The sequence below is a fragment of the Varanus komodoensis genome, unplaced genomic scaffold (genome assembly GCF_004798865.1).
Source record: "Varanus komodoensis strain SLA01 unplaced genomic scaffold, ASM479886v1 scaffold1, whole genome shotgun sequence".
NCBI lineage: Eukaryota > Metazoa > Chordata > Lepidosauria > Squamata > Varanidae > Varanus > Varanus komodoensis.
This window is the reverse complement of record NW_025335268.1, coordinates 51,181,515-51,195,996: the sequence shown is the minus strand read 5'-3', so window position 1 is coordinate 51,195,996 and position 14,482 is coordinate 51,181,515. Positions and strand designations below refer to the sequence as shown.

At 40.4% G+C, this 14,482-nt stretch overlaps 1 protein-coding gene across 9 annotated transcripts in view; it reads right to left on the bottom strand.

Annotated features, from left to right (window-relative positions):
* Positions 1 to 14,482, bottom strand: part of TRDN (triadin) — a 224,992-nt gene that overhangs the window by 195,132 nt on the left and 15,378 nt on the right. For 8 of the 9 annotated variants that reach the window (XM_044425408.1, XM_044425434.1, XM_044425425.1 and 5 more), the window contains exons 2-4: positions 12,405 to 12,611; positions 6,201 to 6,254; positions 1,555 to 1,692 (exon numbers count right to left, since the gene is read on the bottom strand). In XM_044425408.1, the coding sequence (XP_044281343.1) occupies positions 1,555 to 1,692; positions 6,201 to 6,254; positions 12,405 to 12,611 (399 nt within the window). The remainder of the gene's footprint in view (positions 1 to 1,554; positions 1,693 to 6,200; positions 6,255 to 12,404; positions 12,612 to 14,482) is intronic. The other variant, XM_044425444.1, reaches the window with a different exon arrangement.

The window sequence follows — 14,482 nt, the reverse complement described above, 5'->3', positions numbered from 1 at the left end:
AAGTATTCCCCATCTTGTAGTAAAGTGTTCAGTTCCTTTTTCCCAGGTGAACTAGGCATTTGTGCCTACTGCATTTCATTCTGTCACTCTAACTTGTATAGATCACCCTGGATCTTCTTTTTGTCTTCCCGAGTATTCTGCCCAGTTTTGTGTTGTCTGACAATTTAATTATCTTTCCCCAGACTTTCTCATCTAGAACATTAATAAAGATGTTGAAAAGCACTGGTTCCAGGAATGAGCCCTGTGGCACCCCACCCATTAATTAAACCATCCTAGTTTCTAGTTCTGGCTTGCAAAAGACTAGGCTGGAGAACTACATTTACCCAATTTCTATCTTAAATGTGGGAATAAAGTATTTGATATGGACACTATGCTGCAAAATAGGAACTGGTGTTGTAAAGACACGCTGGTTAGTATTCACATGCAATAATGATCTGAAAGCCCCCGCAGTGGCAGACATTAAGCATTGCTTCAAACTGACAAATGCATTTGGAGGGAGCAATGTTTTAGTTCCAGCTGGGTTTTAATTATATTTGTTAAGAAGGAAGGCTCTATGAGGCTACAAAGAAACAACAAATATCGCATAAAGACTCCACCGCCGAGTGCATCAGGCTAAGCAGCGCATAAGGAGCATAACGAATAACAGGCACCACACTTATCGTTTTGCATGGATTGTCATTCAGGTACCTATTAACTACAAAACTGATTATTGTTGATGTTTCATTAACATAGACCACCACAGCCAACTGAAGTTGGATGATGCATTTTAATTACAGTCCCAAAACTGCAGGAGCACACGTCCAAAGACATCTTTGATAGCTTATTTAAACAGTAAGCCATGCTACATGCACACGAGAGGGTTTGCTAAGGAGTTGCATTATGGCCCCACCTAGGCAAAGGTTTCACTCTTTTTTCCCAATTTATTTTTTGTAGATCCCTGTCACATCACTAATTCCCCAATTCATGACACATGGGTTGGTGTTCAGACAAAGTAATCCAAACTGTCTTTGAGCTTCTGAAGTTAGTTGTGCAGTTTCTCTGGATTGCAGCGAACACACACACACACACACACACACACACACACACAAGACCACTGGCAGCACATTAGCATTCAAACTTCCTTACAGCCTGACTTAACTGCTCTTATTGACTCCTGTAGTACCACCACCTATTGTTCCATTGTAACCATAAGGTGGGCTGCAACACCACCTTGCCTGGAATACAAGCATCAAGAGCCCATGGAGTGTCATTTACGGCATGAATGTTCCCTCCTTATGCAAAATTAAGCAGCGTGCTGGGTTTGACTCTTCTTGCATACCCTAGCATACTTCCAATAATAGCAACATTTTAATTCTGGCATCCTTCCCACAACAGTGCATTCAATACAATCCAAAAGCGATTGCACAAAGAGGCCAGTTTTCATGCTAAGGCTTGATGCATTTGAGTGTCAAAAACTAAAGAGGGGCATTTCTTACCCATTGTGCAAGACAAGAAATCAGCGGCATAACAATCATCGCTTGGAAACATCACACCATGCCTCCAACTGGACAGTACCTTTTTCACTTTCATCTTCATCTTCAAATATGAGGTCAGTCAGCAATGAAAGGAAGCCATACACCCAATCAGTGGTCTCCTCCACGGCACCATGTATGATTCTCAGTGGATTAGAGGCAAGCTTGTCCACAGACTGACCTGAATATAAAGTATAGGAACAAAGGCTGTTAGGAAAGGGAACAGTATCTTTTAGCAGACCATGTTCTGTTATTATAAAAATGAATGATCTAGAAAGTTGGTTTTGAGAAAGCAATCCAAAATAAGTGTGTGTATGTTTGCAGACAGTGGGCCTGATCCAGAAAAATGTAAGTACATTCGAAGGATTAATTCTTTGCATGTAGACAGAGGTTGACAGACAGAATACTATTTCCTGATGCAACAGGACCACACCAGGAAACTTGCTTATCATCAGAAAGATAACATTTAACCATCGGTGTACCCAGACAAGTAATCTAGGCTGTGACCATGGTCCACATGGAAGCTGTAGTGTCTCTCTTCCCTTCTCCTTTGGACCAAATGATAGTTAAGACCAAGTCAATGATTATAAATTTAGTGCATGTTGAGAGTTTGGTATTTCTGACAACACAGCTCAAATTTTAATACAGATTCTTCTGCAAACCTCAGGCAACTGTTTTTGTTCTAGTACACAGATCAATTCAACCTGACAATCTGCTGCTTAGTCAGATATGATCTACCATCAGCAGAAGGGTTCTCTTCATTCTTTTTCAAACCCTTGAGTTAGAAGGCTTACCTACCTTTCTAGTAAACTGGACCAAACTATAATATGGTCTCAACTGAACATCAGATCATAAGAAGGATTCCTTATATGGAACTAGGCCTTTGGTCCATCTGGCCCAGCAATGTCAACCCTGACTGGCAGGGGCTGCCCAGGGTCTCAGGCAGGATTTGCCCTGACCCTGTTTTGGGATTTCAGTGATTACAGCCTTCAGAGTGCAAAACAGGTGCTCCACCATTGAGCTGCAGTTGATCTCAATAAAGTTTTCTACAATAAAAAATGGAATGAAAAATAAAACCGAATAAATGGAATGATGGTCATTTCAGAATGTACCTTCTAAAATGGAAGCCTGCAGAAAGTGCAGAAACTGAGGAAAACTAAGGAGTAAATGTCCTCAAGGACGGCATTGATAGTTTTGATCTTCTACTATCGTCAAAGGCTACCAGTAATACACTCAACATGCAGCACTTACTCATACCAGTCCCTGATGTACTTGTAGGCAGGGTGGTTCGCCCCTGAAATCAATCAAGCCCTTCAAGCATTCCTGCTGAATTCTCAAAAGCCCTCAGGGAGATTTAGAACATTTAAAAGAACTGCTCAGATGACTCAGTTGAATCAAGTCTTCCCCCATCTACTCCTTCTTTTCCAAAGGGGAAAAATAACCACGGAGAAGGAGAAGGAGTAACAAGCAGCAGGAGCTGTAAATGGAGTTTCTTAGCAGTTCCTCCTACTTCAGGCATTGGTCACTGACAGCTGTATTTAGAGCTAGAGGTCATAGGCTTTCCCCTTCAACCTTGCTTTCATGGCCCAGGACATGAGCTGCTGAGTCAAGACAGAGCCACTGGGACCCAGGCATCAGAACTCAGGGCACGGCAGGGTCAAGAACAATGGCGGTCACGTACCAACAAGTCATGCCCAACCAGAGCCAAAAGCAAGGTCCAGAGACAGTCTGTGGACAGATTCCAGCAAGATAAAGCAGAGCCAGGAGCAAGGCAAGGCCAGAGAAAAAGGGAACAGGTACCCGGCATGGCAGGGTCAGACTGAAGTCAAGTGCAAGAGTTGAAGGCAAGGCTGGAGTAGTAGGCAAGTTGAAGGCCAGCAGTAGCCACCACAAAGATCTCTGTTGCTACAGTGATACAGCAAGGCAGGAAGTGGCTGGAGCAAGGATCAGGCAAGATGCCGACAATGAACCACAACTAGCAATAAAACCAGCACTGCTGAGGCAGCCACTGGAGGGAAGAGCTTGCTCGTATAAAGTTTGCCTCTTAGCTGGTACTCATACATTCATGAGGCAAGAGGCTATCAGTGGCTACTAGCCTTTCTGGCGGCATGTGACCTCCTTCATCAGAGGTGGCCTGCCTGCATGCACCAGTTGCTGAGGAGCTTGGGCAGGAGGAGGTCTTGCCCCATCCTGCTTGAGGGATCCTGTGGGCAGCTGGTTTGCCACCATGTGGACAGAGTGCTGGACCAGATGCACCTTTGGTCTGACCCAGCATTGGCTGTTCTTATGTTCTTAGGGTCTGGGTCCAATATGTCAATTTCTGTGGTGGCCATTCCAGATTGAGTAGTCCCAGAGTTACTGGATCCTGACACCTATGATCGCTAGCAGTAAACTCCTCGAAGCCGAGAGGCCTTTCTCCTTTGAATCCCCATTCCACTTCCCAAGTGTTTCCCCACCTTCATGGGGGGTTAGCAGATAGTGGAGGTTTTCGAGATACAAGCAGAATCAAAGCAGGAGACCAGCTCACTGGAATTCAAGCAGGTACTTACACCGTTGCCTGTTCCTACTTTGAATTCTGATCCCAGCCCTAGTTTATAACCTTACCAAGTCATGCTGTTTCTTTAGCTCAGATAAAGTAACCCAGTGGAGAAAAGAACAGGGCAGCTGTGCCATTAATCCAGGCATGTGAAATCTCTTTCCAAATTTAATTTTGGAGAAGCACTTGGGTGCCACATTCTAGTGGAGGGCAGGGCCAGAAAATGCAGACTTTGCCAGCATATTTTAGCCTAGATCTCTTACTTACTACATCTTAGGAGAAGTGTTTCAGCATTTTAGTATGGTGTAGAAAAGACAGGAGAAAGTGAAGAAACCACCAAATGCCTTTTCCTAACCACCATGTAGGGAAAAGGCTTGTAACTTTCCCAAAGCTAAGGAAAGGGGAAATGGCCATTCAAAGAGTCCTGGCAAGCCAGACTGGATTCTAGGTGGGTTAAATTTGGCCCACAGAGCTGAGGTGAATCAGGTGAACTGAGATGCAGAAGGAGGCTTTTGAGTTAAGTACAACCTGCTTACCCCTATAGCACTATACGCCTGTAAAAGTGGAGCACTTCTCAAAATTTCCTCCCCAGTATAGCTATTAAATGAATTGGATCCCTCTCTTTAATGTCATTTCCAGCAAAAGCATCTAATGTAACAAAGTTGAGTACTGCATTTCTCTCACATTCTTTTATCTATGTGTTTTACCACACATTGTTTAAATATTCTAAAGGCCTTGTACAATGTTGCTTCAGCAGTTTTTTTACTGCCAGTGCTTCTTCCGAAGCCTCCCAAGACTGCAAGGGCAGCTCACGTAATAGAGTAGGAAAAAACTCAAATATAGGGAATACTTTATGGCTTATTAAGAAGAGCATAAATGTTTTATGAAAAGAGGCCAAAAGGTCAAATTCTGAAGGGAGAAATGCAAAGCTGTAATTCTATTTGCTAGACAGCGAAAAGTGGTGTATTTATGCATACACATTTCAGTTAAATACTCCTGCACTGGAAAGCTTGGATGAGAACAAAGCTTCATGGTTTGTTCCTGCATGAACCCAGCACAGAGAAACAGTTGCACAGTGGTCATGGCCTCCTTATTGCCAAACAATGGTTGAAAGTGTCCACTTGGACAGAACCAATGGTCGACATGGACCAGTCCACTTTTTATAGACAGATATTTGGTGCTGTCAAAGCTGGCTGCACTTAAGTTCTGTTTTGTGCATGGTTCTCCAAACAGTGTTAAGAATCACATACTCACACACAACTGCAAATTTCAGGCCTGTGTGCACAGCACCATTTAATGTATATGGTACCAGCAAGGGAACGAGCACACCAAGTCCTACCTGCTTCCACATGAGCAAACTGCCTGCCAGCTGTGCAAGGAAAGAAGCCATTCTTAACAATTGAAGAATGGCTTCAAGTCCCTAAATCTATTCCAGAGGACCGACCCTCAAGAACAGATGGAGGGACTGGCCGCAGGAAGAAGTGAAATGACTAAGAATGTCTTTTCTGTCAGGTGTTTTCCATAAGAAGGGTGACTCAATAGGATAGAAACCCCGCTTATAAAACAAAGGATTTAGAGCAACATATATACTGTTGCTGAGTGTCCCTTCGGCTCAGAATTTGAACTATAACCTTCAGATCATTCTCTGCACATGATTACTGCCTAATTAAGCTGAAGTATTGACTCTGAATCAGTTTGCATATATAGATCTAGCACCTGCTTCTCCTCCATGATGCTTGTTGCTGAATGTGTAAACCGATTCCTTAAAAATACATGTAAAAATTGAGGAGCTATGAAAGCTCCATCTGCAGTGTTTGATTTTTTATTTATTTCTATAAATAGTTTTGGCTATTATGTGCTAGAGGAATGCAATAAATAAAGAAATACAGCTTCTTTTCTTTTTCTTTTTAGCTGATCTATAAATCACCACTATAAATTTACCTCTTTAACCTCACTTTGTGAAGCTCCTAGAAACTTTTGTGAGGTTACTATTATTATTATTTGTTATTATTGTTGACAATGGTGCTGATTTTCTTTATATTCCCTATATATTTGGAAAAAGCAACATCTGCAGCAATCGTCCAATTCAAAATAACTAAACTGCATGCCAGATATCTTTGAAATGTTTTAAACAAATAAAATGGGTTCCTTGCCTCTAGGGAGCTCAGCTTTCCCCACATCTTTGTCAACATCAAGTTGATGTATTCCTATGAGAACAAAATACACATGAAGTAAGAGTAGGAAAATGAAAGGTTATGGTACATACATTTTATATCTTCTAGTCTCTTAATCCGTTTCCTAAATCCAAACAGTCCCTTGGCATTTACTTGGTAAATAACATGGTTTCCATCTACAGAGCCTCCACAGATAAAAAGCCAGAAGCATTTCATTGTACTGATAACCTCTTTACAAGAGTATCAAAGGCCTCACCAAAACTAAGGTCCATTTCAAATGTTACAAACATTTGCCACATATCTGCTTGTTTTATAACATGTGAAGTGACTCCAAGTCAAAATAATGCCTACAAAATATGCATTTCTACAGGTTAGTTTATACCACAAAGTATTGTTAGGGTACCATCTTTCACATACAAATACCAAAACCTTTACTAGTGTCTTCATTAGAGCTGATACTTTCCCACATAGCCAAGATGAAAGTTAGACCTGAAATTCCTGTGAGTCAAGTCATGGCTGTTGGATTGACAAATCCACATTTTGAGTCCTGGTTCAGGAAACCTAATTTTTATATGTTGAAAGTTGAACTCTGCTAAACTGGATTTGTGGGCTGGGGATGGGGTGGTGGGGAGGGCTGAATACTGGCTAATCACTCAAATGTTGAAGCTTATCCATTTTAAGTTTCAAGAAAAATTCAAATGGTTTATGCAGAGAGAGTACTATCATCAATAGCTGTGCTCACACTTTATACATGAACAGATAGAAAAAATCCAGGATATGTGATCCTAAGTCATTTGTGCATTAAGCTTGGATGCCTGCCCTTTTAGTCTGTAATGTCTGAACTTGGACAGATAAAAATACGGTAGTGGATACAAAGGAGACAGTTGATGTAAATATGCTTTTCCACTCAAAAAAAGGAAACTCTTGAGCCAATGCATTATTTGCTTTACAATTTTAGGTCTGGAAGAAGATTTAGATCTGGCAGATTTTTCTTTTTGCAGCAATGAGAACAGCAGGTTTAGTTTCAGTCATCTTTATAAGATAATTTAAAATCAGGCTTTAAAAAATAAGCTTGCAAACATTTAATGACAGAGGCCATTCAATTAACCACAAATACTTCTAGCCAATTAAAAAGTTAATCCAATATTTGGACCATCCCAAACAAAATCCATAATTACTTCTCTGGAGAGTTTTTGTTTCCCATTTGCGACAAGAAAGTTGGACGTTATTCTTTGATAACCACATTCAATATGGCAACACAGTTTCTTTATCTTCTAAGAATTGCTGTGAGGATTAGGTAATGTTGCATCTCAGAAAACCCCACATGGATTTAAAAGAAGTCCTCATGCTTATTATATCCGAATTGGATTAATCTAATTCTTTGCCTGTAATTTTCAAAAACTGCTGTTTCCAGCACTGTGGATGAGAAGGTAGAAAGTCCAATTCCCCACAAGATAATCACCATTGTCAAAACAATCAACTGGCTTGTGTGTTAGTAGTGGTCCCAATCCAGGAAAAGTCACTACTCACCCAGCACTGAGTATGCCTTCCATGCTACCTTTTGTACACAAGGAGCTCAATATTTTAACTATTATAAACATTATAAATTGCAGGGTGTGGAAATCACACACAAATAATCAGGTTGAATTGTCAGTTTCCATGTAATTCATATTAAACTTCAGATGATCATAATGTTATCAGTCAGTGGGACCTTTTCATTGGCCTGATTGTTTTAAGAGCATTTTCATAGAAACACTTAAAGTGCATGATTTTTCTTAATGCAAACCTAAGAACATAACATAAGAAAAGCCGTGCTAGATCAGACCAAGAGTCTATCTAGTCTGGCATCTGTACACATGGTGACAAACCAGGTGGCCACAGGATTGCTCAAGCAGGATGCAAGATCTCAGGCTGCCCGAGCTCCTCAGCAACTGGTGTATGCAGGCAAGCCGCTTCTGGGGAAGAAGGTAGCACATAGCTAGCCAGGCTGGCAGCCACCGATAGCCTTCTCTTCCATGAATCTATTCAATCCATTTTTAAAGCCATCCAGATTGGTGGCCATCATGACTTTCTGTGGCAGTGAATTCCATAGTTCCACAACTATACACTGTGTGAAGAACTTCTTGCCTTTCCGAAACCTTTCCACATAGAATGACCACAGAGGGCAGGGGTTGGGAAAGGGATAGAAATGCCTCTTTCTTCATTTTATTCACTCAGTGCATAATTTTAAACACCTTTATCATGTCTCCTCATTTTTGTAAGCTGAACAGCCCCAGTTGTTACAGCAGCTCCTCATAGGGGAGATATTTCAGCCTCCTGATAATTTTCATTCCCCTTTCTGTACTTTTCCTATTCAATAATGTCCCTATTAAGTTGAGGTGACCCAAACTGGACACAATATTTTAAGTACAGATGTACCAAGGACAGTCTTATTTTCCATTCCATTTCTAATTATGCCTAGTGTGGAGTTTGCCTTTTCCGCAGCAGCTGTACACTGAGTCAGACACTTTCCTCAAGCTGTTCACTGCTAGCCCAAGATTTCTTTCTTGCTCCTGTTTTCTTTTCTTGCACACTGTCTCTATTACTGATAGGTGGAAGAGGCTGCTATATTGTGCAATTATCACACTAGATCTCCTTTTCAATATATTATTATTTTGTTATTAGTTTCATTTCTATAGCATCCCACAGCCAAAGCTCAATATACTCTCAATTTCATAATTCTCTTTATTATTCATCTACATTCTGCACAGAAAAAAGGAAAAGGAACCCCAAAGTCCATGTTTAAGGAGACACCAAAGCAATGTACAAAGAATATCACTCCTGGAAATCCTCAAATCATAAGAATAACAGATTTATAAAATCTTATCTGTTCATGCTCGGAGAAGCTCCCTAATTGAATGAACTAAAGCCAAGGCAGACTCTTCCTTCCTGTTATGTGACAGCAGGCATAACCTGATACAGGCAGTTCTTGAGTTACAAATGTCTGAGTTACAGTGAACCCATGCTGATGAACAAACTGCCGTAAAACCTATTAATTTAAATATCTATATCTATATCTATATCTATATCTATATCTATATCTATATAGATATATATATATATATTGCAAGAAATCATCATCACCATAGAGCAAGAAGTGAAAAGGAGACTGGGAGAGTCTCCAAAGCAGACCTTTCTGCCCTGTGCATTCAGAGAAGGAAATCTTTCTGGTATTTCCTTGCTGCAAAGAGGCAGACCTGGTGAATTTGGGTGAGGAAAGGGAAGCTAGAGATATTTGCAGTTTTTCCACCTTCATGAGGGTCCTGTGCTCCCACCCTCTGCAAATGTGGGGGGCTGACTATACATCAAACAGACAGATTTCTGTTTTCTCAGGAACAGAACTCATTCATAACCTGGGGACTGCCTTCAACTACACCTACAGTTACATAGGCCAGGGTCTGTGCTTACCTAGAGCATGTAAACATTAGCTCAGTTGGGTGAGACTTAGCTGGGAAACATAGGAATTGCACAGTTCCCAAAACCTATGGAACAATTATAGTTCAGTCAATTTATCAAGCACCCTTTAAAAACTCTCACTGGTGTTAGTACTTGAAAGAAAAACTGAGGAACACTTTTGATTCTGATGTCATTTGCTTAAGTGTGATGAATGGCTATCCCTCACTGAACATATAAATTTCTATACAAACCTCGACGTATGCAAAAGTTTACGGATGTCCCAGTTAGTTAATATTGTTTAGCATATAAGTCACTAGCAGTTTTATCAGTTCAAATTATCTTGCTTAACTTTCCAATATTAATGAATATACTGTGAATTAAATTTTGGTTGTTAGTTCATTTCTGCCCTTGTCAAATAATTGCAAATGTTTTAAATGGCTTTGTTTGGATCACAAAGATTTGTTTAATAATTGTTAATTATATTTGAAGACAGCAACATACAGAGCACAATTAAAAATAAATGTGCAAATGAAGATAATGTATGCATACATGTTTATGTATTAGATATTGTCTAATTTCCTAATATTGGAAAGCTACTTTATGTGTAAATTCTTTTAGACTAGCCTCTGCCCGAGCCGAAATATATTAAAAACTTTTCAGTAGAGAATAATAAAAAACATTTTAGTAAAACATACAGCTTAACCTGAAGAAAATGTATTATTTTGACTAATTCATATTTTAATAGACATACATAATATTTTAATAGACTTACAGCATTAATGGTATTCAGAAGAATAATATACAAACAAAGAAGCTTGTGCAAACTTCTTAAACTAAACCAGTTATTAGTTACAACCACGTATCCCATACCAAACTCACTGGATACTTTGTAAGTGCATGAAGAATGTAAATATTTTATGATTGAAAAAAACCTCAAAGAATCTCAGTTTGATCCTCATAATCCTGAATGAAATTTAAGGGGGAGTGCTCAAGAACAATGCTTGTTATCTTGTACCACAACAGTCTAAAAGGTATTGGAATAAGAAACCAGTGTGTACATACACACATATTTATATATGATAGGTTTATTTGTACCAGATGAATTATGATTTTTTTCACTCCTCATCTTTCTGTTTTGCAGAAAAATAGTTGAGACTGTGGACCGCAACCTCCAGATACAGCTGGGTACAATCACACTAATTGGACAGCTATTTGATTGATTGACAGGACATGGCCAGTTTGGAGCTTTGAGTGCTCTCGCTGATATTGTGGCACATCACTATAGAAATGATCATCTATACTGTAGCCCAAAATAAGCTTATGAAAACATTCCAGAAAAAACATTCCCAGTACACCATGTTTATCACTAATCGGACAGCAGCATTTTCCGCTGACGGAGAAAAACTGACGGACAATTATGCAACGATATGTCATCCACCGATCCAAATGTGGTGATAAGCAAGTTTGGTGACTCACTACTTGCAATAAGCCCCCCCAGTTTTCTCTCTGACTAAAACTGCAAGAACAGAGAGTGTGGATAGTCCAGCATTTGGCAAGATGCAAGACACTGTGGTGGCCTGAATTGTAGTGTCCATGGCTTTATGGTTCTCACGTTGCTCAGAACTAAGCCAAAGCCCGTTATTTCCACTACACTCTACTGTTCAAAGTTATGGGACTACTATTAGCCTCACACATTATGTTAAACTTTTACTAGATTGAAACAATTCAATATTGAACATCCTCAGATTTAAATGTACACAAAATGCATATTTTCAGCCTGCTAATGGCACTGAGTAATGAACCAAACAAAGTCTGCCAATTAATGTACACACCTTCTGTTTGCTATATGGTCTATATGTCTTGAATAACCCACAATTTTCAGCAAAAATCTATTTCACAGCCATTCTGGCTGCCAATATGAAGGTTTTAAAAGAGTGGGGAAAGGGTAGGTGTCAAGAAAAGTCTCTGGGGCGCATTGGTGCCAAGAGGCACCATGCGGCCAGACTCATGGTATGTGGCAGAAGTGTGTGTCCAACCACTACCATCAGCACCACCAATGAGCCCTGGGCAGCCATGACGTGCTGTAAAGGAAAGTGCTACACCAGTCAGTCTTTTCACCACCCTCTGCTTGGTTTGGTTGCCTGCCACAGGGGTAGACCAGGCATGACAGCAGCAGGGAAGGTGGGAAGCTGGGACTCCTCTGAAGGACAAAATGCCTGGAACCCATTTGGTGTAGCATCTCTGCATTCACATGGGGTCTCCACAGTGAAGTAGAAAATCACAAATCATATACTATCAATTTAGAAGCCAAGGAAAGGGTTCGAGAGGCCTCCTTATTCATACTGTTCAATACACAACACTTGAATAGCTAAACACCTTTCCTTTCCAAAAGTGCTACCTGAGCCAGGGAGTCAGTACGAATCCACTATGGCTGATAATGTCCAATTTCAAATGCTGGTCAGCAGCATTAATGCCTTGGCACAATACACCTCAGGCTCTCAAGGAAGTGCACACCTCACCTAAAATGCCAGCCTTTCATTGCTGATACCAACACAATGGCAAATGTGGATATGGATAAAAACTTGGCATATTGGATACTTAGAATTGGAAACTTGTTTATACCATTTTATGGAGTTTTTTTCATTTGGTTATTTGGAGAAATCAACCTCTTAGTGTTTTGCAGAAAAACCTTTCCGAGAGTAGCCATAGTAATCTTGCCTTATGTTCTATGGCATATATGAATCTCACCTGCCAAGTTCTTGTAATCCACCAGGTCAAACATGACAATTGCCACAGCTGACCAGGTAATGATAAGGGCAACAACAAGGAGCCATGCTGCCGGTGAGCTGAATGTTGTCGCAAAGTCCTCTGAAACGGATCTCTTGGACACTTTCATATGTGGCATGGGAACTGCTCCGTTCTTGCCATCTATCACAGTAGTGCTGGACGCAGGCCCTGTCAAATGGTAAAAGGAAGAAATGAATGCATGGGCCATGACATTATCCCTCAGATGTGAAAGAACATGTTTTTCAAGTACAAGCTATATCATGCCTGAGAATTTAAGGTGCACTGCAGAAAATAATGTTTATAATCTATGAAATTGATTACTTACTTTTCGTTATAATAATCCTAATGCAGGGTACAATCACTAAAACTCAATAAAATTATATCAGATGGACTGATTCCACCCACTCACTACACAGGAAGACACAATAAAACAGATAAGTAACAGTTTACATGACACGGAACGACAAATTCAGTTAAAAAAAAAATCAGTATTTCATAAGTCCAGCACGCTTGAGACTCACACCTGACCATACATGATGGCAAAAGGAGTTCCATGTCTATGTTATTTTACCCTCATAGCTTAAGGCTGTAACTTCATTTTGACAGAACCCGATATATCATTTGCAGGAAGTAATTGGAACCATGGTTTACCATGGCTTAGCTGGCCCTGGATTGGAGGCATCACTTCTCTGAGCTATGGTCACTGGAAAACAATCCCCACTCAAAGCTATTGCCCTTATTCCCTGGACATCTGGTTAACCACTGTGGTAAACAGGATGCTGAACTTTGGTCTGATCCAGACAAGCACCTATAGTTCCCTTCCTTTCCTTCAATGCAGAATAATAGCATTTCCTCTAGTCTCCTAGTCTAAAAACCTAGAAACTGTCTAGGTTTCCTTGATCCAAGCCCAGCACCTTATTTACCACATCACACCATTTTTCTGCAAAGGATCAATCTAAATGCATGCATGCAAATACACCTTCAGACAGCTGAAGTAAAATAATAATAATTTCACATCATAGTCAGCTATTATTGTCTCAGAAATGGAAGAGCTAACTAAGCTGAAGCTGATCCCCAGGTTTCAGCCAAATATAGTAGGAAGATTCTGTGTGCCAGATCCAAAAATGTCATCGCCACCTGTCCACTGACTTAGTGATACCTACATCCTTACTACATACTGTTAGCATACTTCCATTTCAGCAGTTAAGAACTCTATATTCTAAACACAGTTCAAAAGAGAAGCCATGGTGTCTAATTTCATTATCTAATATTTCAAGTTACTAAAACTGAAACCCACCAAGTCAAAATTAAAAGGAGGTTACTTTTCACATTTACCCTCCACACCAATAGTTTTTTTGTAATTTTGAGTGGAGGCAAATCCAGTCTCAGGTCTCACCTGTAAGAGGCATTCTCCTAGCAGTAGGAGCAGTACATTGTGGTGAGCCTCCTGGTCTGGCCCTGGCAGACGATGCAACATCACAGCTTCTCAGAAGGCTGATTTGAGGACCAAGATGGCACCAGAGCAGCCAATGCAGCCAATCGGCTATGTGACAATTCAACAAGGTGAAGCTTCTCTAATAGGTATTAGTTTGCACCGAGCGGCACAGTCATGTAGCCAAATCTAACTGGATTTGCAATTAGGGCATTATCACTGAGTGGGACGAGGCAATTTTTAAAACAAAAACAAATGAAAAACTTTCCTAAACAGGAGCCAATTAGAGTTCTTAGAATGCAAGGAAAGAGACCTGAGAAAAAGGGTTTTGAGATCTTTCTGGAAATAATTCATATGCTCCTGCTCCCTTTCACACTGAACAAATTTGCCACAAAGCAGCTGGATCAGGAACATCAGCATCATTTGCAAGGAGCATCAGCATCCAAGCCAGAAGTCAGATTAAAATGGATCTAGTTAATTTGTTTCATCCAGAAATCTCTAGAGCAGAATAGCCACCTCATCCCATGCCATCTTGTGGATGTTGTGCAGAGACCAAAATCCAGAAGATTTTGCCCATGTAGCTCCACAAAGAGTTAAGTGACAATCT